The sequence below is a fragment of the Dendrobium catenatum genome, unplaced genomic scaffold, assembly GCF_001605985.2.
Source record: "Dendrobium catenatum unplaced genomic scaffold, ASM160598v2 fragScaff_scaffold_1284, whole genome shotgun sequence".
Taxonomy (NCBI): domain Eukaryota; kingdom Viridiplantae; phylum Streptophyta; class Magnoliopsida; order Asparagales; family Orchidaceae; genus Dendrobium; species Dendrobium catenatum.
Genome location: NW_021319746.1, coordinates 628,739 through 654,382, shown reverse-complemented (window position 1 = coordinate 654,382; position 25,644 = coordinate 628,739). Strand labels below are relative to the sequence as shown.

The following is a 25,644-nucleotide window of genomic DNA, read 5'->3' as shown; positions in this document are numbered from 1 at the left end:
AAGACTTTCAGATTTAATGAATGTGGGAATTAAAATTGATTATAAATTAATTTCAGATTTAATCAATCCTTGGTTGAGGGAAGACTTTCCAAAATTAAACTAAATAATTTAGGCACGAATTTGAAATTTCAAATACGTTTGAATTTTCAATTAAAAAACTTAACATAATTAAAACAACTTAATTTAGGAAAGAATAATTTTAGGAGGGAAAAAAAGATTTGGGGGGGGGGGAAGAGGAACTCGGCGGCTAGGAAGAGAGGGAGGTCAGTGGGTTGGAGGTGGGAGTTGGTGTGGCCGGTCGGGGTTATGTTGGTGGTGGGGATGGCCGTCGGTTTTTGGGGAAGAGGGAAGGAAGGGAAAAGAGTAAATCAACCACGAACTTGGACGCTTCCTGCAGTTGGTGGGTATTGCGATGCCCTCTCATAGGGACTTCAATCTCTACAAGAACTCTCAAGCTCTCCCAATACACACAAATGCAGACATTTCTTGTAATAATCATCATTAAGCTCAAAAGAGGAGAAAGTGACTTTTAAACAGCCTCATACAATAAAAAGGAATAAAATACCAACATGCCTCTAGGGCTTACATATGACTAGGCCATCAAGTGAGGGTATAAATGAAAAATGCAATAATAACAAAAATAAATTAATTCCAATACATTGATAATAAAAAATAAAGTGGTGCAATTGTGACCATATATCATCGGCCATGCCTTTGGTAGACTCTCCATCGTCGGATATCCTTATTATTCTCCCGGAGTGGAAAAGGACTCGACTCTGTCGAGTACGCGTCCTGGGTACTCTCATAAATCTCTAATGCATCTGTATCAATCTTCTGAAGCTCCTCGCGCTCTAGCCAGATGTCCTCTGACTTTGGCTTACCTCTCGACCTAATCAATTACCTTCTTCGTCCACCCACTTTTGTGGAAATGATATAATCACTCAGGATCATGTCAACCTTCTCCGCCGTAGGTATTTTGGGAATATTTGGGAGTGATGGTAGGCTTGGTTTCTCAAAAGGTGGAGTCACACTAGGTAATTTTGCAGTGGCTTTGGGGAGTTAAACTCTGGACCCTCATAAGTTATTAAATTTTTTATGTTAAAAGAGGGATTAATATTGAAATTTGATGGCAGATCCACCACGTAAGTATTGTCATTGATTTTCTTAACTATTTTGAATGGTCCCGCACTTTTAGCATGTAACTTCTTAACAGTTCCTTATAGGAACCGTTCTGGATGAATCCACACCATCACTGAATCACCAACCTTACAAATTTTAAATATTCGTTTAAGATTAGCATGAAGTTTATAATTAATATTTATCTGTTCAATTCGACATGCAATTTACTTATATAGTTCATGCAAATGCAATGCAAATGAGGATGCAGACTCAGAAATCCTATACTTAAAACACATATGTATGAGATCTAAAAGTTGTCTAGGTTTGTACCCATAAACAATTTCAGCAGGGCTTAAGCCTGTGGTGCTGTTTTTTGAATTATTGTTGGCAAATTTCGCTTGTGGGGAGTTTGGAATCCTAATCTTTAATGTGTTCACCTACTAGGGACCTTAACAAATTACCTAAACTCCTATTGACCACTTCAGTTTGACCATCAGTTTGGTGATGAAAGGTTGCGGAGAATTGTTCATTTTCATTCAGAGAGTTTTCCAGAAGTAATTAGTGAACTTAACATCCCTATCAGTTACAATGGTTTTGGGTAAATTGTGGATTCTAACGACCTTGTTAAAATAAAGTTTGACGATATGTGAGGCATCAAATGTCCTAGAGCAAGGCAGGAAATGTGCCATCTTGGAGAAGCGATTAACTACAACACATATGACATCATTCCTACGAAAAGTTTTGGGCATACATAGGACGAAGTCCATGCTAACATCTTGCCACGGACAGTTGGGAACAGGCAAAGGAGTGTAGAGACCAGTGTTTTGCTTACGCTGTTTGGCCAATTGGAAAATGTGGCACCTACTGACCATTTTGCCCACATCTTTCTTGAGGTTGGACCAAAAGAAGCGGCAATCTACTGCCTCCATGGTTTTATCTCGATCGAAGTATTCGGTGAGACCTCCGACATGAAGTTCTCAAACAAGGAATTCTATAAGGGAAGTGTTAGGGATGCAAAGTTTCTGAACTTTAAAAAGGTAGCCATTCTCTAAGAGAAAATCATCCACAAGGCGTGTGTTATTTGTGGACAAAAGGGAGTAAATCTCCTTATAGTTAGGGCATTCCAAATAGTCTTCAGTTACTTGCTCAAATCCGTTGACTTTTGTCCTCATTTTAGTAGTAGCCATCATACGACGACTGAGGGCATCGACAGCTTTGTTTTCAAATCCCGCTTTGAGTCTAAGGATATAAGTGTACTCCTGTAAGAATTCTACATATTAACTGTGACGTGCATTCAATTTCTTCTGGGAATTGATATAGCGTAGAGCCTCGTGATCCGAAAAGATGACGAACTCTTGCGGGGGCAAGTAGTATAGCCAATATCAAAGGGATTGGATCCCAACATATAACTCTTTGTCATACGTGGAATAGCGTTGCCGGATGTCATTTAGCTTTTCGCTAAAGTAGCAACAAGGTGACCTTCCTGGGACAGGACTCCTCCAATTCCGACCCCCGAAGCATCGTAGGTCACTTCAAAGACTTTGGAGAAGTCAAAAAGTCAAATAAATGGGGCTTATATTAGTTGTCTTAATTTCCTCAAAAGGCTTTGATACAACTGCCACTATCCACTATGACTTTGCAGTTTTTATCCTTAATTTTGGTTTAGGTGTGAAAGATTGAGGTCCTACGCTAGTCATCAGTGGCAACAGGTTGTGACAGTGCGCATCCCACCACACAGATGTGAGAGGTGTCAATTTTCTTGACAACAATATCCTCCTCAAAGAATTCACCATCACCTTCAACTTGGTGAATCTGGTTGGTCTCGAGTTCAGGTTCTTTTTCTGTGATCTCCTCAATAATAGTGACTTTGTAGGGACTAGAACACTTAGAGAATATATGCCCATACCTTGGCATTGAAAGCACTTGATTCCTAGGTGGGACCTAGGGGTGTCCTTGGTGAGAGACTTGTTTCTAAAGTTGGGACGCGGTGTGGGAGGATTGTAAGTCTGAATAGGTTGTTAGACCTAAAGCAATTGTCCCAATGCTAACCAAGATGCGGCCCGGGGGGGGGGGCAGGGGTGTATTGGTAATTTAAAAAATCTCTTGGTAAATTATAGAAAACTGTTTTATGATTTTAATCACAATAAAAATTTTTCAAAAATAGTTTTTCAACCACAATTAATAATGCAGAAAAATAAAAATAGTAAAAAGTAAAGATAAAAAAAAAGAAAAAAAAAGGATATAGAAAAACATAAATTTATAGTGGTTCAGTTCAATAAGACCTACGTCTACTCCCTGAAAACTCCCTATTCAGGTATAACACTATACCAAAGTAACTCTCCTTTTGCTCCTATAACAAGGCGGAGAAGCACTTACAATTAACCTCTCTTCCACCAATTCCCAATGCGGCAGAGTACGGTCGTCCTTTTTCACCCTCCTGATGATGGCAGAGAACCGGCGTCCTTTCACTCCCTCCTCGTGTCGGTAGAGAATCGTCATCCTTTCACACCCTCTTGGTGTCGGTAGAGTACCGTGGTTCTTTCATACCCTCTTGGTATCGGTAGATTATCATCGTCCTTTTACACCCTCTTGGTGTCGACATAGTACCGACGCTCCTTTGAAAATCTTCTTCCAAGAGTCTTCAAGAAAGTGGGGAAGAATTTTGAAAAACAAGCAAGAAATACTCATTGTTGGGCAACCTTGTGAATCCCCTCATAATTTCCTCTTAAGAAATTTCTCTCCAATCACAAGAAACTCTCCCAAACATTCTCCAAGTGCACTCTCAAAAGAAATTTGCAGTAGGAATTCGTAGGAGTTCTTTATCAGTCAATTTTTAGGACCTTTAATACGAGTGACACGAAAAAACTGTCCAAATAACTAAAAAATGCAGTTTGACCGTCACAGATTGTATAGTACGATCGCACATCGTATGTACGACCAGTTCAAAAAATGCTCATACGATCCTGTACGAACCGATTTCGTACTCTGGTTGGCGTATGTATGAACTGACATTGTATAGTATGATTAGTTCAAAATTGAACCAATTTGTACGAAACGATTATGTACGAACCAATTTCGTACACTGGATAGCATATTGACGAACTTATTATCGTACAGTACGATATGTTTAACCAAAATCATGCTTTGTTTGGTACGAAAATAAATGAGTCTATTTCGTACTCTGGACGACGTCTGTACGAACTTAGGATCGTACTGTACGAACAATTACAAAAATTTACATGTTCGTATGGATGAACTATTTCGTACCCATTTCATACTCTGGACATCGTCAGTACGAACCTATGATCGTACAGTATGAACCTATGATCGTACAGTACAATCAGTTCAAAAAAAAAAAAAGTTTGTTTGGGATGAACTGGTATGTAGCCATTTCATACTCTGGACGTCGTCTGTACGAATGTAACTTCGTATAGTACGAATAAGACTTTGAAAACTTTTTCTGGCATGATTCGATCAACTATGTTTTGGAGGATCACTCAGGTTAAATCGTCATATACGATTAGTTTTTAAAAAAACAAGTTTTTTACTCCCTTAGTGTGTGTGTGCACGGTTATCCAATTACAATCACTCTCTTAGACTCAAGAAAAATATAAAAATTACATGCTTCAATTATAATAAACCCTAATCTAATCTTTCTTGAAGTATTCAGCAGTCTAGAGTATGATTTTACTGACATGTTAGTACACACAAACAACAAATTTTTTTTAATATATGTTAGGAGAAATAGTAATTAATACAATAAGATTTTGAAATCATAAAAATACACATGATATAAAAAACATAGTTATGAAAACTAAGTTGCAACAATCTTCCCTTTTTTGATGATTGCAAAACAATTATTATTTGAGTTAACATTTAAAGTAAATTTTCTCTTTAGCTCCCTCTAAAATTAAGGGGTTCCCAATAAATATTAAAAAAACAAAAACTTAAAAATTAAAAAAGAAACAACCACTAAAATAAAAAAACAACTCGAACAAAACCACGAACTCGCACGAACAAAATATATACACATTCACAATGCAACACATATATATACACACAACACACATACATCTAACAAACAGTCAAACACATCAATCATCAAACAATATTATGACTCCCCATTTTGATAACAATAAAAGGGAAGCAAATCTTTAAATGAAAAGTTTTTAAAGATAAATCAAAAGGGTTGACAAAAAAGAAAATTTTAAATTAATTGCACTTATAATATTAACTTCCTAATGTTAAAAAAAATTCAAAGTTAAATTAAATAACAACTAAGATAAGAAAAGTCAACCAGGTTTACTGTTCATTCTAGACAAATTAAATAAAAATGATTATTGCAAATATGACGAAATAAAAATTAATTAATTTCTAATTTAATAGTGATTATGATTGTCAATTATATAGATTTAAATTAGAGATAGAATGATAACGGAAAAAACAATATGAATTTTTCAATTGGTGTTATTGCGCATCTTTTCAAATATTTATGGCACACTTTGTGCATCTTTTTTATTTGGGCTAATTTTGTGCATCTTTTCACTTTACAAATAATTGCGCATCTTTTCTATTTTTGCAGGCTTTGTGCATTTTTTTTTTACTTTTTCGATCTTTCCAATATAAGTAATCTTAATTAAAATTCTACTAATAACAAAAATAAACACATTGAAAAAGAAAATAAAAATAAATAAGACATCTATTTTGTAACAATTATTTCAAAATAATACATGTCTATACAAACATAAAGTTGATCTTCTTATCTACATTCAGTTATAAATTTAATTTAAATTTTGAATGATTAAATTTTTGCAAGGAAATTAATTTGGTGAACAAAATAATTTAAAATTTCATTCAAGAGATCAACCATAAATGATTTTATTGAAGAAAAAATTGACATTTCAAGAAATGAAATTCAATGCACGTCAATAAAATATTTTATCATTTCATTGATCATTCAAAATACATACAACCACCATTTTCATTTTTTATCACATTATTTCAAAAATACAAAAACAACTTATGAAGACACTAACACTCAAAATCACTAAAATCATAGGAATACATCTCAAGAATAAACACAAAGTCATCAGTAACAATAGCACAGAAGTACAACTAATAATCAGAAGGGTCTTGATCTGGAGGAGGTTGTTGGTTGAACATTGAAAAATAACTATTGATCGTAGCTAAATTCATGTTCATCGAGTCAAACTGCGCTTGGATCCAACCCATGTCTTCATTATATATAGCATCCTGTTGACTCAGGTGATTCTTAATTTGATCGAAGCGTTGATCAAAATAAGTTTCCATTCTATCAAAGCGCTAGACCATTTTTTGGTAGAAATCCTGATTGGGTCTAGGTGCAGGTGCTGGTACTGGAGTAGGAGCTCTCCTTCCTCAGAACTTTGATCCCGCCCAAAAAGTGCCTGAAAAGAGGTATTAGTAAAGTAAATAGGGAGTTCAATGGGAGGATCATGATGTATAAGATTGTACTTCTTTTCTAATATATATGCAACTAGATGTCCTAAAGTCACATTTTTCTCTCTTATTATGGGGAAGTCTAATATCGGAAAGTTTGTAAATATAATCCATGATAAGTTAAGCTTTATCAAATGGTTTATCAATCATTATCAAATAAGTGACTATGAACAAAAGAGGAGTCATGTTTATGCGATCACCAGCTTTTGGAATAATTGAGGTTCTCAAAACGTGCTGGATAATTCGAGCATTTTGATTGAGAGTGTAAACACGAGACAAATGACTCACTTGGACAACACCTATAAGAGTTTGATTTATTTCTGATCAATCAAAGTCTGCTATAGAGGTTATGGTGTGTGTTTTAATTTCTTGAGTTCTTAGGTGGAGGAAGTTGCTTAAGTCTTCCTTTGTGATTTCTACTCGTTGCTTGCAAACATAAGAGGTAATCCTAGTATGCTCTTGATTTACCTTCATATTAGCCAGAAAAGTTTGGAATGTCTCTTTATGGTAGGCATAGATTAGAGTCAGGATAAACGAAAACTAGGTTGAGGCAAATAGGGTCATGACAGAGAAATGGATATCATTCTGAATGAGGAGACTGAAAGGGGTAATTTTTGCAACAAAATACCTATAGAAAGCATCCTCATTCTCTTTAGACAGAAAATTGTCATCCCTATGAGTTCTAGAGGAAGATCCCTTACAAATGAGGGGTCGTTTGCTACTGGTTGCTATTTCTAAGATTAGGACTCAAGAAGGATTGGAAACGAAAGAGAAAGTGATGAAAAACGTATCCAAAGACTCTTCTATTTACAGAACAATGACATATCGTACAATATGAAATGTGAATCGTACGTACGATTTTAAAATCGTATAGGACGAAAATAATTTTGAACATACAAACGGATACGATAAAAAATGAAACGGCTTTTCGTAAAACGCCATTTCGAGGTGTTCTTTCATACAGACTTTTTGACCATACAATCATATAGACGAACATGTGTTCGTCCGGGATGATCAGAATATGAAATATCATCTAATGACGGTTAGGTTTGTCCCCAACATAAACTGACAACATGATCGTACAGACGAAATGCGATTTTGTATGTAAAATATGTAGTCAATAACTGAACTTCACTGGAAAACCATCCCCACTCGTACAGACGAATCAACACGTCGTACAGTATGATGACGCATCGTATAGTACGAAACCCTATGAAAAACTAAGTTTCGTGTGCTCAACTCAGAAACCTATCATGTAAATGCTACATAATTTGTAAAGTACGAAAAAATTTCATACAGTACGAAAAAAATACTTAAAAAGTAAGACATAATAAATAGAAAAACTCTTCAAACAAAGTGACTTCCAGTAAAATTAAAAAACAAAGCAATCACAAAACTAACAAAAAAGTAAATAATCAAGAAACAAACAAACCAAAAACAAAAAACAAACAAACTCTTACAATCAATATAAGAAAATAAACAAACATACAATTCCTCAACAAATCAAGTTTGTAGAATTTAATTTAAGCATTAAGATCGATCACACCTCATTTGGTCCTTAAAGTACTAAACGCGTCAAAACTCAATGGTTTTTTGAAAATGTCTGCAATTTGATTTTCCATAACAACATGATGCAATTCAAATTCTTTATTAGCGACATGATCTCTAATGAATTAATGTTTTATGTCTATATGCTTGGTTCTAAAATATTTAATAAGATTCTTTAAAATGCATATGATACTAGTATTATTATAGAAAATCGGAATTGTGTCAATAGAAAATCCTAAGTCAATCAGTTGTTGTTTTAAATCAAAGAACTTGTGTCACACAACTCCTAAGGCAATATATCCTATTTTAGTAGTAGATAGGGCTATTGAATTTATTCATACTAGACCAATAAACTGAAGAGTTTCTTTTGAATTTTCAAGTTCTAGATGTACTTTTTCGATCAACCTTACATCCTGCAGAATATGAATCAGAATATCTAATAATTTTAAAAGAAGAGCTGTGCTTAGGATACTAAATTCCTAATTTTTTAGTTCCCAAAAGATATCTCAGAATTCTTTCTACTATTATCAAATATGATTCCTTTGGATCGGATTGAAATCCAACACACAAATAAACACTGAACATTATATCTAGTATGCTAGCAATCAAGTAAAGAAATGATCCAATTATTTTTCTTAATTTTTTTTATCAACAGATTTTTCCTTAGGGTACTTATATAATTGCAATGAGAAACTCATTGGTGTAGGCACTGATTTAACATTATCTATTTCATATTTTTTTAGAATGTCTTTAATATACTTCGACTGACTAAGAAAAATTCTTTCATCATTTTGCTTTATGCTAAAAAAAAAAATAATAAATCAAGTCTCTCATTAAACTCATCTCAAATTCAGTGCTCATTATTTTTGAAAAATCTTTACAAAAATTTTTATTTGTAGATCCAAACAAAATATTATCAACATATATTTGAACAATAAGTATGTCATCTCCTATCCTTTTAATAAAAGAGTAGTTTCTATACTTTTTTTTTACAAATGATCTCTCTAATAGGAAAGTGCTTAACCTCTCATATCAAGTCATAAGTACCTGTTTCAGTCCATACAAAGTCTTTTTCAATTTAAACACATGATTAGGGAATTTAGAATTTTCAAACCTTGGAGGTTGCCCAACATAAACATCCTCTTGTATCATCCCATTAAGAAAGATACTCTTAAATCCATTTGATATAATTTAAAACCTTTAAAACATGCAAATGCTATTAAAATCTTAATTGCTTCAAGTTTTGCTATAGGGGCAAATTTTTTTTTAAATTTAATCCCTCTATTTGATTATACACCTTGACCACCAATCTTACCTTATTTCCAATCACAACTCTTGAATCATTCATTTTATTTTTCAACACTTACTTCTAACAACACTTTAATCCTTAGGCCTTTCAATCAATTCCTAAATATCATTTATTACAAACTAATTTATTACTTCCTACATGACCAAAGTTCAAAATTCATTCGAAAATACCTTATTTATATTAGTGGGTTCAATCATCGATATAATGACAGAATGGTTCAAATTTTTGCTAAGTCTGTGCCTAATCCTAACACCCTCATTAGGTTCACCTAAAATCAATTCCTTTTGATGATTCTTAGAAAATCTTCATTCTCTGGGAAAAGAATTTTCTTTTCCAATATCTTCTTCTAAATTTATCATTTCAATTCATTGGGAGGTATGTTCAATATGATCTTCTTCCAACCTTGGCTCTTCCAAAATGCCAGATTCATCAAAAATAATATGTGTGGTCTCCTCAACTTCTAAAGATCTCTAGTTAAAATTTCTAAAAGATTTTGCAAAACTGAAATATCTAAGAAAATTTCTTTCATTATATTTTGGATCAAATTTTCCTAAAGGAGTTTTACCATTTTTGTGAATGAACACCTTTCATTCGAAAACATGCACATGTGAAAGATTTTGTGTTTTACTCTTAAGAAGTTCATAGGATGTCTTATTCAATTTTGATCTAATGTTCATCCTATGCAGAACATAACAAGCTGTACTAACCGTTTCAGCCCAAAAATATTTTGGAAGTGAGTATTGTGCCAAAATGGCTCTAGCGTCTTCAATTAATATTTTGTTCTTTTTTTTTTACTACCCCATTCTATTGAGAGGTCCTAAGTGCTAAAAATTATTATTAATTATTTTCTCTTTACAAAAATTTTCAATTTTTTTCAAATTCACCTCCATGATCACTTCAAATTCACCTCCATGATCACTTTAAATTGATAAAATCTCACTTCCTAGCTTCCTTTAAATCCAAGTAAAAAAACCTCTAATTCCTTAAATGATTTATTCTTATGAAAAAAAATTTAACGCATATGAATATTGTAAAACTATCGATTATCACAAATCCAAATACTACCTTCTAAACTAACCGTGCTAACCAGTCCAAAAAGATCCATGTGAATGATTTTTAATAGTTTGCTAGTTCTAAGATCCTTAATGGAATGAAATGAGGACTTCACCTGTTTTCCTAATTGACATGCATCACAAGATGATCTTTAGTAAAGTCTAGTTTGAGCATTTTTTAACCAATTCTTTTTGAGTAATTTTTCTAAGATTTTTCATGCTCGCGTGATGAACTCTCATATGCCATAATCATGATTCATCAGTAATTGTTTTGAGACAAAAAACATTAGAAGATTTAATACATTTCAAATAAAGCATGTGCATATTATTTACTCTAATTCAATGCAAAACATCAATTCCATTTTGGCTTATTATGCAGCTAGTGGGAAACATTTTTACACTATAACCTTTATCAGATAGCTGACTAATACTCAACAGGCTATGCTTTAATCATTTTACTAATAAGACATTTTTAATAAAAAATTATTCAAATTTTCAATCATATATGTGCCTACCACTTTCCTATTGATATTGTCTTCTAGTATAACCTTGCCTTTATTCTTGGCTTCTAGCGATATAAATTGTGTCGTATTTCTAGTCATGTGCTTTGAACATCCACTGTGCAGGTACTAAATGCTCTCACGAGGTCTTGTATGAGAGCGTTTCAAAAAGGTAATCAAATGTTAGACTTGGGAACCCAAATAAATTTGAGTTCTCTTCTTGACAAAAATAATATAGATGTATGTTTGATATGATTTGTTTTATGCATCTTAGGTCTCCACACAAGATATGATTTACTATGAATAATATAAGTGTGATAAATATGCCCAATCAATCCACAAGAAAAATATTTCACTCCAAAAAAAGGATTTATCAATATATATGAGTTATATTGTCTGTTCCTAGGTTTTAAAATTTTATTCTTCTTATTAAGATTAGAAAATCTTTAAGTGTTGGGGTATCCTATTTTTTTCATGAGTTTTTATTCTCTCTAAAATATGAGTTAAAACTTTCTAAAACAACATTGTCAACTTTCAAATAGTACTCTCTACTATCAAATTCATCCATATTAGATTCATACTTAAATGTTTTAGAATCATTTACAAGTTCAGTGTGTGATGATTTCAATAATTCATGCTTTTTGTTCAAATCATCAAACTCATCCAATAATTTCATGTGCTTGCTATCAATCAATGCTTGATCATTCCTAAAGATTTCATGCTCTTTTTGTAATTCTAAAAATTTTATATTAAACCTAGCATGCATCTTTTTGAGTTTCCAAAGGCAATATGAATTTTTTCAAAAACTTAAAACAATTCATCGTAGGTTAAGTCACATACCTCCTCGTGATTTGACTGATCAAGCTTGTCAGCCATCAAACACAAGTTGGTGACATCCTCCTCTATTTTTGTTTCTGAAGAATTTGAAGCTGAATCCGCCCAAAATGCTCTATGCAATTTCTTCTTGCCCTTCCTTACATTGCTTTTCTTCTCGACCTTCTCCTTGAAAGGATTAGCTTTAAGGTTCGGGCATTCAGATTTGATGTGTCCAAGTTTCCTGTATTCATAACAAATTATATCATTAGAAGCCTTAAGCATTTTTGTAAAACTTACCCTTATTTTACTGCTAACTAACGTCTCCTTTGCTTCCTCTTAAGAAAACTTATGAATTGCCTTGTCATTAAGGAAATATCATTTTCATCCTCAGGCTGAGACTGATCACTATCCAAGTCATCCACTTTCAACGCAATATTTTTCTCCTTTTGCTTCTCACATGCATCAATCTGTCTTTATGTCATTCCTTGCTCATAAGCAATTAGTGATCCAAGAAGATTGCCAATAGAATAAACATTTAAGACTTTTGATTCCGTTATACCTGTTATCTTTTTGCAACATAAGTAGTTGGCAAACAACTAAGAGTTTATTTACTTTTTAAGCATTCGTTAGTTCCCCACCTAAAGCATGTAATGAGATGACTATTTGTATGAAACGAGTATTTAAGTCAGTGATTGATTCATTCGGTTTCATATGAAACAGTTCATAATCGTGTATTAGAATGTTCAATCTAGATTGTTTCATCTCATTAGTTTCTTCATATGTAATGCAAAGCCTATCCCAATTTTTTTTTTCAGTTTTACAAGTTGATACTCGCATATAGTTTTCAGATTTAAGTGCACAGAAAAAACTGTTTAAACATTTAGCATTTAACTAAGTCGTTTTCTTCTATAGTCCAGTTAATAAATGGTATTTAAGTTAAAATGTCATCTATAAGTCTAGTTAATCTAGTGTAGCCTTCCTGTACTAAAATCCACTTGCGATAGTCAAGCGATTGAAGAAAAGTAGACATACGTGTTTTTCAAAAATTAAAAGGGATGTTATCAAACAATGAGGGTCTAGTGATCGAATATCCTTCGGGTGTGTTACAATTTTCAAAATAGTTATGATCATTTTCAAAAAGCTGTCTAAACTTTAATTTTCGAAAGAAGACATTGATACCACTTGTAAGTCTGAATAGGTCGTTAGACCTAAAGCAATTGCTCCAATGAATTGGTAATTTAAAAAATCTCTTGGTAAATTATAGAAAATTATTTTATGATTTTAAGCACAATAAATTTTTTCGAAAAACAAATTTTTAACCACAAAATTAAAAGTGCAGAAAAGTAAAAATTGTAAAAAGTAAATGTAGAAAAACACAGAAATTTATAGTGGTTCGGTCCAACAAGACCTACTTCCACTCCCTGAAGACTCCCACTTTAGGTATTGCACTATACAAAAGTAATTCTTTTTTTGCTCTTACAGCAAGGAGGAGAAGCCCTTACAATTAATCTCTCTTCCACCAATCCCCGGTGCTGCAAAGTAGCGTTTTCCTTTTTCACCCTCCTGGTGACGACTGAGAATCAGTGTCCTTTGACACTCTCCTGGTGTTGGTTGTGAACTATCGTCCTTTCACACCCTCCTAGTGTCGGTAGAGTATCGTCGTCCTTTCACACTTTCCGGATATCTGTAGAGTACCGTCGTCCTTTCATACCCTCTTGGTGTCGGCAGAGTACCAACGCTCCTTTGAAAATCTTCTTCCAAGAGTTCAAGAATTTAGGGAAGAATTTTGAAAAACAAGCAAGAGATACTCACCGTTGGGCAACCTTGTAAATCCCCTCTTAAGAAATCTCTCTCTCCAATCACAAGAAACTCTTCCAAACACTCTTCAAGTGCACTCTTAAAAGAAATTTGCAGTAGGAATTCGTAGGAGTTCTTTATCAGTCAGTTTTTAGGACCTTAAATATGAATGACATGAAAAATTGTCCAGAAAACTAAAAGTTTCAATTTGACCGTCACAGATCATACAGTACAATTGCACATTGTACGTATGATCATTTAAAAAAAATGCTCTTATGATCCTGTATGAACTGATTTCATACTCTAGTTTGCGTATGTATGAACTTACATCGTACAGTACAATTAGTTCAAAATTGAGCCAATTCGTCTGATACGATTTTGTACGAACCGATTTCGTACTATGGATAGCGTACTGTACAAACTTAATATTGTACAGTATGATCTGTTTTACCAAAATCATGCTTCGTTTGGTACGAAAATGGACGAGTCCATTTCATACTTTGGACGTTGTCTGTACGAACCTAAGATCGTACTGTACGAATAGTTCAAAAAAAATTTCTTGTTCGTATGGACGAACTGGTACGCACCCATTTTGTACTCTTGACGTCGTCTGTACGAACCTATGATCGCACAGTACAATCAGTTCAAAAAAATTTGAGTTTGTTCGGGACGAACTGATATGTAGCCATTTCGTACTCTGGACGTCGTCTGTACGAATGTAACTTCGTACAATACGTAGCCATTTGTGGGGAAGAGAGAAGGAAGGAAAAAGAGGAAATCGATCACGAACCCGGATGCTTCCTACGGTTGGTGGGTTTTGCGATGCCCTCACTTAGGGACTTCAATCTCTCCAAGAACTCTGAAGCTCTCTGAAAACACACAAGCGCAGAAATTTCTTGTAATAATCATCATTAACCTCAGAAGTGGAGGAAGTGGCTTTTAAATAGCCTCATACAATGAATGAGAATAAAAGACCAACATGCCTACACAGGACTAGGCCCTTAAGTGAGGGTATAAATGAAAAATGCAATAATGACAAAAATAAATTATTCTAATACAATGATAATAAAAAATAAAGTGGTGTGGTTGTGGTCATAGACCGTTGGCCATGCCTCTGGTACTCTCCAAGGTCGGATGTCCTCATCAAAACTTCCCTGTCAAAACCCTCTATATCACCCAATTTTCCTCCTTCCAGTACCCGGCCAGCCTTCCCTTCATGCCACCAAAAGTTTCGGCTCTAAATGATATACCCGAGAGCTCCCACCAGGTAATAGAGTATGGTTTAACAATGACATGAGAAATTAAACAATTCCACTTAGTCCACTTCTTCCAATAGTTTAAATCATCACCGCACATCATTATTTCAATTGCTGCATGCTTGAGATTAGTGGAGTTTGCTATTAATGCTTTAGGACAAAATTTCACTGGTGCAGAAATATTAAGAATTTAACTTAGGAATTTTGGTTATACTGAAATTAAATTACCTTAGGAATTTTGTGTGTGTGTGTGTATTATAAAAAGATCCTAACAATTTATAGAATTTTATAAAATATGATATAAATATTCTATGATAAAAGTAGAAACAAAATTGGGGTATAATTAAATTGAGCTTAGTTCGCACACTACCTTAAGGAATTTGGATATTACATAAAAAACCTTAAAGCTGTAAAGTTATTGGACTGAAAAATATAAAGGGAAGAGATATTGTTAGAACTCATGATTTCGTATTGTTTTTCAGTAGTGTTGTGGCTCTTTATTGTTGCAGTTATGATTAATCTAATCAGCTGTAGAACAAGATTTATTTGTTGATGCTAATTTTCTTGTGGTTGATCATTAATATGTCCTCTTAGTGGAAGGTACTTCTGAAGGTCTACTAAACCTGTCTATGATGTTTAGGAGTGTTGTTGATTTTAATATTATTTCATGTTACAATATCACAACAATAAGAGAGAATTTCTTGTGTTTGCTTTGAGTAAATATTCGAAATACAATATGAAAACGCCATGCAACACATATTAGAAAATATTTTTTACTTGAAGACTCAAAAGGGGAGAAAAAATCAGAGGGACTAACTTGGTTGAAATGGATTAAAATAAATTTATTTATCAATACAATTTGAAGTGCTTGAATTGTGGTGAATGTCTCTTGTGGTGTCACTAAAAGATTCTAGAGCTACTAGTGATCATGGTGCTAAATGAAAGAAATTTATTCCTTGTCTTGAAGGAATGGAGAAAATGGAGTGACATATAGTCGATGAGTGATTGTGTCGATTGAGTTAGTCAACCTCCTAGTGGGAAGTAGAATAAGGTGATCATAAGTTGGCGAGCAATTGAAGTTAGTTGGGGTCCTTTTCGTATAAGGAGAGAGGGTGGGACAACTTAGATATGATAGGTCAGGAAAGATTCGAGAATGAATGATCTTTTAGCAATCCAACTAATATTACAGGTTTGAAATTTTCCATGTTATGAGAATTTAAACTTGGTTTCAATTGTCTAAAATGTTTAAATCTAGGACATATTTATAGAATTTAGAAAGAGCTTTTTAGCATTTTTTAATTTTAATGTACTAAACTGGCGCTATCATCATATGGTCCAAATCTCATCCTTTGGTAGAGATGGTGTCTAGAAGATTGTCTTAGGGCCACCTAACGAGTGGCTGGTTAGAGGTCGGTGGCTGCCACTATCAACTATTTCTCCGATCAAAGAATGAAATTCACCATTTTTAAGTCCTCTACATTTAAGAGATCAAAATTCCAACTATCAGATTTACCAGAACAATTTTAGGTATGTTTCTAGTTCTAATTTAGGGCCACCAAAAATTTGTATTAATATGTTGTGATCTTAGCACCAAAATGTCTTATCTCTTCAAGAATAATCTAATGAGGCACATGACTCATGAAGCAGAGCTCTGTAGAAGTCGTTGCTAGTTCAGAAAGATGTCAAATTCAAATTTAAAATTATTATAGAATGCTGATGATAGATTGTCATTTTTGCACTTTAAATGTTCTATCTTTTTGAGAGCAATCCAATGCCACCAATGGATCGAGAATTGAAGGTCTGTATAGTCCATATCTACTTGGATGAATTGCAACCCCCTCTACCCTGCTGCCTCCCTCCTCGACCCTCTTTCCTTCCACCAACTGGACCTAGGAAGGAGAAGGGGGTCGATTGGCCCCTTCTACTTCTTCCTCCTAGACCAGCCCGTATTAGTCTAATTTGGGCTATCCAAGGCCCAAACGTGCATGAATTTTGGCAATTTTGGGATCATTGGAATCTTTGCGGCACATGGTAAATTTTTACGGTAAAATTGCAAAATTTGGAGTCTATTTAGTCCTTGAAAGAATTTGTAGGGATTGATGCTTTAGGTCTCAAGCTCTTTGTGACCCAGATATTGCACCAAGATTTGTGATGATCGGAATGCAAAATTGCAATCCCATAAAATATTCTGGGAATGGGGGTGTACGAAATTATAGTTTTCAGAAACAGACGTCTCTGTATTGAGTTTGTCAGTTGGGCGTGAATCATGTTAGACAATAGCTCAAGTTTGTGAAGTACTATTCTATTTGTACCCACTCATTGTCCTCTTTATTCTGAAGACTTTTTTTTTTTTTTTTAATTTGCTTTGATAGGACTGTGCCTTGACAACCCTTTTTTTATGATGAGCGTAACTAACTGTTGGGCTTAAACATAAATCTTCTAAATGTTCCAATACAAATGCTTTATTGCCATTTTCTTGTACAGGTCCAGTAGCTGAGGATATGTTTCATTGGCAAGCAACAATAATGGGTCCACCTGACAGCCCATATGCTGGAGGAGTATTTCTAGTCACCATCCATTTTCCTCCAGATTATCCCTTTAAACCACCAAAGGTATGCCTTAGATTTGATTCTTCGGCAAAGATCTACGTAAAGCTTCTTTAAGCTGCAATATTTTTAAGGCTTCTTCTGTTTATGTATGTCATCATGTATTCTGCTATGCAATTTAACCATTTGAAGTTACCTAATCTGTGTATTATCATAACCTAACTTTGATTTCTTGTGTTTGCTTGGATGGAAATTTGATTAATTAAATTTCAATTTAGATAATTTTATCCTTGAATTTAAAGTGGTTGTATTAATGTGATTGTAATTTGCCTTTTGCTCAGCAATATTTGGGAATTTAAATCAATGGAAATGGTTTTTCTGGTATCTTCAACACAAAAAATTGCTTATGCCCTCTGGTTTCATTGGTGGTCAGCGTGCTAGATCGCAGTTGATGGCGTCCTATTTCTCCTGTGGCACTGTTTTGTGTCGCATAATCTTTTGTGGTTTCCCGCTTGAGTTGTTTTGTTACAGTTATCTTTATTTTTAGTGATTATGTGCCTACTCTTCTACCATCTAATATGAGTGCTTAGTGTAAAAAAGTAGAAAATACCAAAATTATATTGCTTGATTTTGTATACAGTGAATGTATGTATAGGCTTCTTAAAAAGATAATAATGGAAATAAATAAAAGCCATTAAAAAAAGAAAAAAAAACCCTGAAGGGGTCGACAGCTAAAATATGAAGAGGCACATGGATTTTACTCTAGGGGCCATAAGTGGATCGTTCTAGTAGTTAAAACTCTTAATCTATGATGCAAAGACACAGGCATGACACATACACAGATATGCATGGATACGGGACATGTCAATTATTAAAAATATAGGACACAAACATGGCTTGGACATGGTATTATAATTTTTATATTTTAAAATTATTTTATAGAAATTAAGCAAACTATTAAGAATATGTGAGAAATAATAAATCATTTAACTAAGATTTGTGTTTAAAATGATTAATATTAGGATGCCAAGAGTATTGAGTGTCGATGCCGAGACAACATCGATCGTCTATGTTGAGATGATGTTGATCAAATATGAGATGTCGAGACAACGTGGGGCTGTGATTATGTTTCGATGATATCAGACATTGTTGTGAAACCCTAACTCCGATCTGAAAATAAAAATGAAAAATGTTATGTTTGGGGAATGGGCTATTGAGTGCGAGCAATTGATTTGGGGTTGTTGAGAGGAAATAAAAATATTAAGTTTTATTTTTAAATAAATGAGAATTTGAAATATAAGAAATTATAGTAAAAAATTTTCATAAAATATTTAAGATTAGTGCCCTACTTATTTTTAATATTTTTTTTGTCGGACATGTTATCAGTGTATCCGATACATATCGGAGGCATGTCTGATGCGTGTTTGATATGTATTTGACACTGCATATCTCATTGAGGAGAAGTGTTGGTACATCATAGTCCTTAATAAGTGTGCTCAAGGATCCCTACAAAAATTTTTTGACTTGTGGATCTCATGATTCCTCATCACTTCTTCTTGAATTGAATAATATAAATATACAATTTCAAGTTTACTTATAATATTTTTGAATGTGGGATTGTAGTCATTTGGTAAGAATATCTGCAACATGATTCCCTATTAAACATGATTTAAAATGCACAATAAGTGGTGCGCCTCAAAGCGCGCCTCAGTGCAATTGAGTTCTTTTAAGCCTTAAAGCCTACACAATGAGAGCAGGAAATGAGGCGTACGCCTTGCCTCAAGTTTTAGAGGCGTCCACCTCTTAAAATTAAAAAAAAAATTAAAACCTAACCTAATAATTATCTATTTAGTTCGACCCCTCCCTCGTGTCTTCCATCATTTCCGAATCGAGGGTTTCTTCTCATTCTTCGAGCGACATTTTCCCCTCTTCGTTCCATTCGACCGGCGTTGGCTTCCTTCCACTGAGAGTTGCTCTTCGCCTCTTACTTGGAGTTCTCTTCTACTGCGAGTTGGCCTGGAGTCTCCTTCGATCGACCGCTGAAAGCTCTTCTTCTTCATGGTTGGAGTTTAGGGTTTTTTGACAAAGGTAAAATAGCTTTACTTCCTCTTCTTCTTTGCACTCAAATGTGATTTTTTTTATTATACCATCGCATTTATCGACATCTTCCTTTGATTTTCATTCATTTTTGGCGAAATTTTTTTCTTTTAAATTTTATGCAATCTTGCTTTGTTTTATACATACAATTTTCAATGTCATTTGATTGAATGGTTGCCATTGATAGTGTAACAAAATGAAAATGATAGGGACTTTTTTATTTATGTAATATTTAGACTTATATTTATGTGGACATGTGGTTTAGGCATGCATAATAAAAAGTATAAGATGATTAATAGATGTGTATAAATTAATGCCGAAAATTTTAGTAGGAGAGGTGTACTACATGTAATATGAATGTAAGTTATGCACAAAGAATATTTTGATCTTTTATGATACAAAAATTTTTTGTATACATTTTTCAATGTCATTTGATTGAATGGTTGCCATTAATAGTGTAAGAAAATGAGATGATAGGGCTTTTTTTAATGTAATATTTAGATCTCTTTTTGTTAGACTTATGTTTATGTGGACATGCGGTTTAGGCATGCATAATAAAAAGTATAAGTCTATAAGATGCTCAATATATATGTGTATAAATTAGGTTGTTTTTTTATAGTGACTTGATGTTTTGATATTCTATTTTATATTCTTCTCATAAAGGATGATTAAAAGTAAGGATAAAGCTACATCAAGTCATAGAAAGGATCTAACATGGAAACATAGCACTCAGGTGGATGTAGGAGGTAGTGATAAAACATATGTATATCTAAAATATTATTATTGTGACAAAGTTGTGAAGGGTGGTGTGACTAGAATGAAGGATCACCTTTCAGGATCTCACAAGAATGTTGCACCATGCTCCAAAGTGCCTGATATTGTAAGGGAGGAGATAAAGTCATACATGAATAAGTCTACCATGTCAAAACATCTTGCATAGAAGTAGTTTGAGGACAGAGTTGATGTTGGCTCATATTGCGGGAGTGAGCGTAGCGTCAGGGGTTCATTTTCTTAAATGAAGCTCATTTCAACTAGGGGTGCTAGAGGTCCCATGTATCATTATATGGTGCAAACACTAGATGATAGAACTTCTACTACACAGAAGATGTCCCCAGAGAATGCAAGGGAGGCACGAAAAAGAGTGTGTAAGGATATAGATAGATTCTTCTTTGAAAATGCAATTACATTTAATGTTACAACATCACCTACCTATTACAATATGATTTGTTCAGTTAAAGCATTTGAGAGGGTTCAAACCTCCAACCATGTATGATTTTAGAACAAAGATTCTGAAGGAGTTGGATAACACTGATAAAAGCATTAAAGAAATTAAGAGTACTTGGGTCAAACAGGTGTAACAATTATGTTAGATGAGTGATCTGATATAAAACATAGAAGTTTGATCAACATCTTTTTTAATAATCATTATGGTGCTGTCTTTTTAAGGTCAGTTGAAACATCTCACCAGGTCAAAAGATGCTGAGTTCATATTTAGATTATTAGATAGCATTGTTGAGAAGGTTGGAGAACAGTTGGTTGTACAAGTGGTTACAGATAATACAAGTGCTTACAAGGCTGTAGGGAAAAAAATTATGGAGAAGTGGAAACATCTGTACTAGACTCTATGTGCTGCATATTGCATAGATCTGATTGCACTCTTGAGTTCTTGCTCCATTAAGGAAATTTTCAAAGAAAGGAATTATAAGGCCAGAAACAACAAGATCTGTCACTGCTTACTTGACATTAGAGAATATGTTGGATGCTAGGCAACCTTTAGAGTGTATATTTACATCCACATAGTGATTAAGTTGTGCTTGAGCGAAAAAGACTGAGGGAAAAAAGATTAGAAAGATTGTTTCAAATGACAGATTTTGACAAAATATCTTGTACGTCATTACAACCACTTGATCTTTGGTTTAAATTTTAAGGATGGTGGATGCAGTGAAGAATCCTGCAATGGGTTTCATCTACGATGCTATTGATGAAGCTAAAGAGATGATTGCTTGCAACTTATGATGCGAAGAGGGAAGCTTTCGGGAAATTTTAAATATTATTGATGATAGGTAGGAGCTATATGTTCACCAACACTTGTATGCAGTAGACTATTACTTAAACCTTCAGTATCAATATGCAGAGAACAAGTCTACAAACTTTTAAATAAAGTTGGAATTGTATCATTGGATGGATCGGCTGATAAGTGATGCAACTGAAAGATCAAATGCTAACATGCAATTGGTACCTTTTAGGAACAAAGAAGGCTTTTTTGGATTACAACAAGCAAATGGTACAATTGTCAAACGATCTTAAAGTAATTTCATTTAATGTTTTAAACATTTATATAAAAGTTGTTCTTTGAGCACTAATTAAACTCCCTTATGTAAATCTTAGTTGAGTGGTGGATTCCGTTTGGTGATGGGACTCTAGAATTACAGTGTTTTGCTGTGAAAGTTTTGAGCTTGACTTGCTCTTCATCTAGCTGTGAAAGAAAATGAAGTATCACAACCAAGTGCATACAAAGAGGAGAAATCATTTGTCCACATTAAGGATGAATTCGCTGGTGTACATTATGTACAATAGGAGACTCATAGACAGGAATTTGAAGAAAAAAGGATTAATGGATGATGAAGACTCTTTGCTTTGCGAGGATGTGACATCTGATGATGAGTGGTTTGTAGATGATGAAGTTGAAATGATGTCGTCTGAATTATAAGATGAATATTTTAAATGTTGATTTCTTTGATGATCATAAAGCACCTACATTCACCACAACTCAAGAACAAATAAAAAAATGTATATAAATAATATAATTTTCTTAGACTTTTATTAATATATTACACTATTATTTATTTTGATATTGTTAAAAAATATTTAGGGAAGAGGAAGATAACTGATATTGAGTAAGGAGCTGATTGGGAGACATTAGACTCTATAGGAGAGGAGGAAGGGGAGAGAACAGTTCATCATTATGTTGATTCAAATGAAGACCCCCTTAGTAATGACAATGCTGATGACTTATGAATTCTTATGTGGTATGTCATTGTTATTTATTTTTGGAATTATATGTCAATGAAAAGAATATTGTGATTTGGGAAAGTTAGAGTTTGAGTTGAACTATATTTCATGTTTCTTATTATTGGGATATTTTTTATTTCACTTCATATCTTGTGCATTTTTATGTTTTATATATTATTTATTCATTAGTATATAAAAAATTTATCATTTTATGTTTACACAATCTTTTGATTTTGAGGCTTACGCCTCAAAACGCCTTGAGGCTTACGCCTCGCCTCCTGAACGAAAATGCCTCAATACCCGATTATGCAATTTTAAACATTGCTATTGACACATACAAAGTCTAGATCAACCCACTTTTTATGTTTTTCTTTAATGAAATATCTATCAACCACCACGTGCTTGGTAAGATTATGTTCTATTGAATTATGAGAAATGGTAATGGTAGATATATTGTTATAATATATCTTCATTAGTCATTCCCATTTGATTTTTAAATATTTCAAAATGATTTTGATTCATAGAAGTTTGCTAATTTCTTGGGCAATAGCTTTAAATTCAAATTCAATGCTATATCTTTAAACATTACGTTTCTTGCTCCATGTTATGTGATTTCTTTCCAAAAATGTGTATTATCCACTGGTGGATATTCTATCTATTAGTGATCTTGCATATTATGTATTATTATACCCTTCAATTTGTGAAGTATCTTGCTTGGTGTAGAGGAATTTTTTTCATAACTTGATTTAAGATACCTAAGGGTTCTTTAAGTAGGTTAAAGTTGAAACTCTTTGGGTTTGTCCCTGAATTGATTGATGAGATTCAATGTAAATGCGATGTCTGGATGGGTGTGAGATAGATATATCATTTTTAACTAAATTTTTATATTACTTCATGCCTATTTTTTCTTTCTTGTTCATTAATCTCCCATTTTAATTTGATTTAATTGGGGTTTCATAATATTTATAATTAGTCATTTTTGTTTATTGCAGTAGATCCAAGATATATTTTTGTTGAGAGATGAATGATTTTTTATTTTGATTAACTTTTTTTCTTAAAAAAAAATTTGAGTTTTCCCAATTATTGGATCTCAAAATTTTCGCTAAGTTTCTTTCTTGAAAGAGTTGTTTTTTCTTTTGTTTTCACCTGTAATAATTATGTCGTCAGTATATGCAATGTGAATTGAGATTTTGCCACCAGTGGAGTATTTTATGAAGAGGATATGATCTCCTTGCTTTTTGTTTGTATCTTGCCACAATCATGGCTTTTGTAAACCTGTCAAATCACACTCTCAATAATTTTTTTTTCCTTTAAGGTCATATAGGGTATTTTTTTTTAATTGTGAACTTTGTTTTTTATGAAAGAACTATCGAATTCAAGTAGTGGATTCATATAAAATTCTTTAACTGGATTCTTATGTTGCACTGATACAGATATGAAAACACAGATACGACACGATATGGATACGAGACATATCAATTCTTAAAAATATGGATACGGGTACAGCACGAACATAACATTATAATTTATAAATAACGCATTAAAATTAAGAAAGCAATCAAAGCATAATATTTGAAATTACAAAAAAATGAAAGTAACATCATTTGTAGCCTTGTAGCTTATAATATCAAAATAAAAGTAAGCATTAAATGTCTAGTACAACAACAAAATCATAAACATAAACTGTCTAGCAACTGAAGTTTCAACTATTCAATAGAAGGAATGATATGATTAGCTTCTTCAATGGCTTGTTTTTGAACTTCTATATCATCTTCAATAAATATCATAATTCAGGCTCATCAAGTGAAAGATTAGCAAATTCTAATATTCCTATATCATTAAGAGACTCAAATCCATCTTGGAAATGAGAGAACCTCGCTCGCAGTCACGGAAGTAAATACGACGGGTCTTTTTTTTCGGAATTTTTTTTTTCAACGGACACGCGTATCGGATATGCATGTCCTTTTGAAATTAAATAGTATTTTAATTGAATACGACAAAGCTGTATCTGACATGTATTGGTGTCGTATCGCAGGCGTATCCGTGTATCAGTGTATTGAATACAACACGCTTTCATAAATAGGTGTATCGGTGCAACATAGCTAGATTCATATTAAATTCTTTAAGATCCCCGTGCAGGAAAGAATTCTTTGTATCATACTATTGCATAGACTATCTGTTGACCTGCTATGTAATAAAAAAAAAATCAAAAATCAAACTCCCTACCTGCCCTCTGCCATCGCACGTCGTTCGCACGTCGAAGCCACGCCCGACGTCGCATCCCCCACGTCGCTCGCACGATGAGCTCGCATCGTTAAATGGCTGAAGGGATGAGGCCTTCGACCTCTTCCTCACTCTCCGATCTCTCTCACGCGAATTCCCTCTTCTCCGACATCTCCCTCTCTGTCTTCTTCCTGGACGGATCGGAAGCTGCGACTGTTTGATTGGAAGCAGAGCTGGAGCTCGCCGGCTGTGAAGATAAGCTTCTCCCTTTCGCGTGGCTCTTCCAACTCCTCCGGTGATGTTCGAACTTGCTCCCTCCGACGACGCCATCCCTTCCGGTCGGATCCGGAAGTTATGACAGTTTGATCGGAAGCAACTCGGGAGCTCGCTCGGCTGTGAAGATAACTTTCTCCCTTCCATGCATTTCTTCGGCTCCTTCCTGGCTGTCCGACTTTGCTCCTTCGACGACTCTCCCCTCCGGTAGAATCGGAAGTTACAACATGTTGATCGGGCGCAAGAACAGGAGCTCGCAGCTGTGTAGGTAACTTTCTCCCTTCACGCGAGCTTCCACAGCCAAATCCCACAAATCCACCGGACCGAGAGGTTCCAAAAAATATATATAATAATAAAATATAATAATATTTATTTATAATTATTTTAATTAATTATAATTATGTTTAATTAATTAATTATAATTTAATTATTATTAATTATTATCGATTAATTATTTTTAATTAAAATTAATTAAAATCATTTAATTAAAATTAAATCTAATTAATTATGATAAATATAATTAGTTAAAATAATTATAATAAAAATAATTAACTAAAACTAATTAGATCTCTCCTTCCCTTCTCTTTGTAGTTCGGCAGATTTAATGGATTTGGCCGA

At 33.7% G+C, this 25,644-nt stretch overlaps 1 protein-coding gene across 2 annotated transcripts in view; it reads left to right on the top strand.

The window, feature by feature from the left end:
- The window catches only part of LOC110113067 (ubiquitin-conjugating enzyme E2-17 kDa), a 58,729-nt gene that overhangs the window by 15,914 nt on the left and 17,171 nt on the right, over positions 1–25,644 (top strand). For both annotated transcript variants that reach the window (XM_020845488.2, XM_020845489.2), the window contains exon 3: positions 17,360–17,487. In XM_020845488.2, coding sequence (XP_020701147.1) covers positions 17,360–17,487 — 128 coding nt within the window. The remainder of the gene's footprint in view (positions 1–17,359; positions 17,488–25,644) is intronic.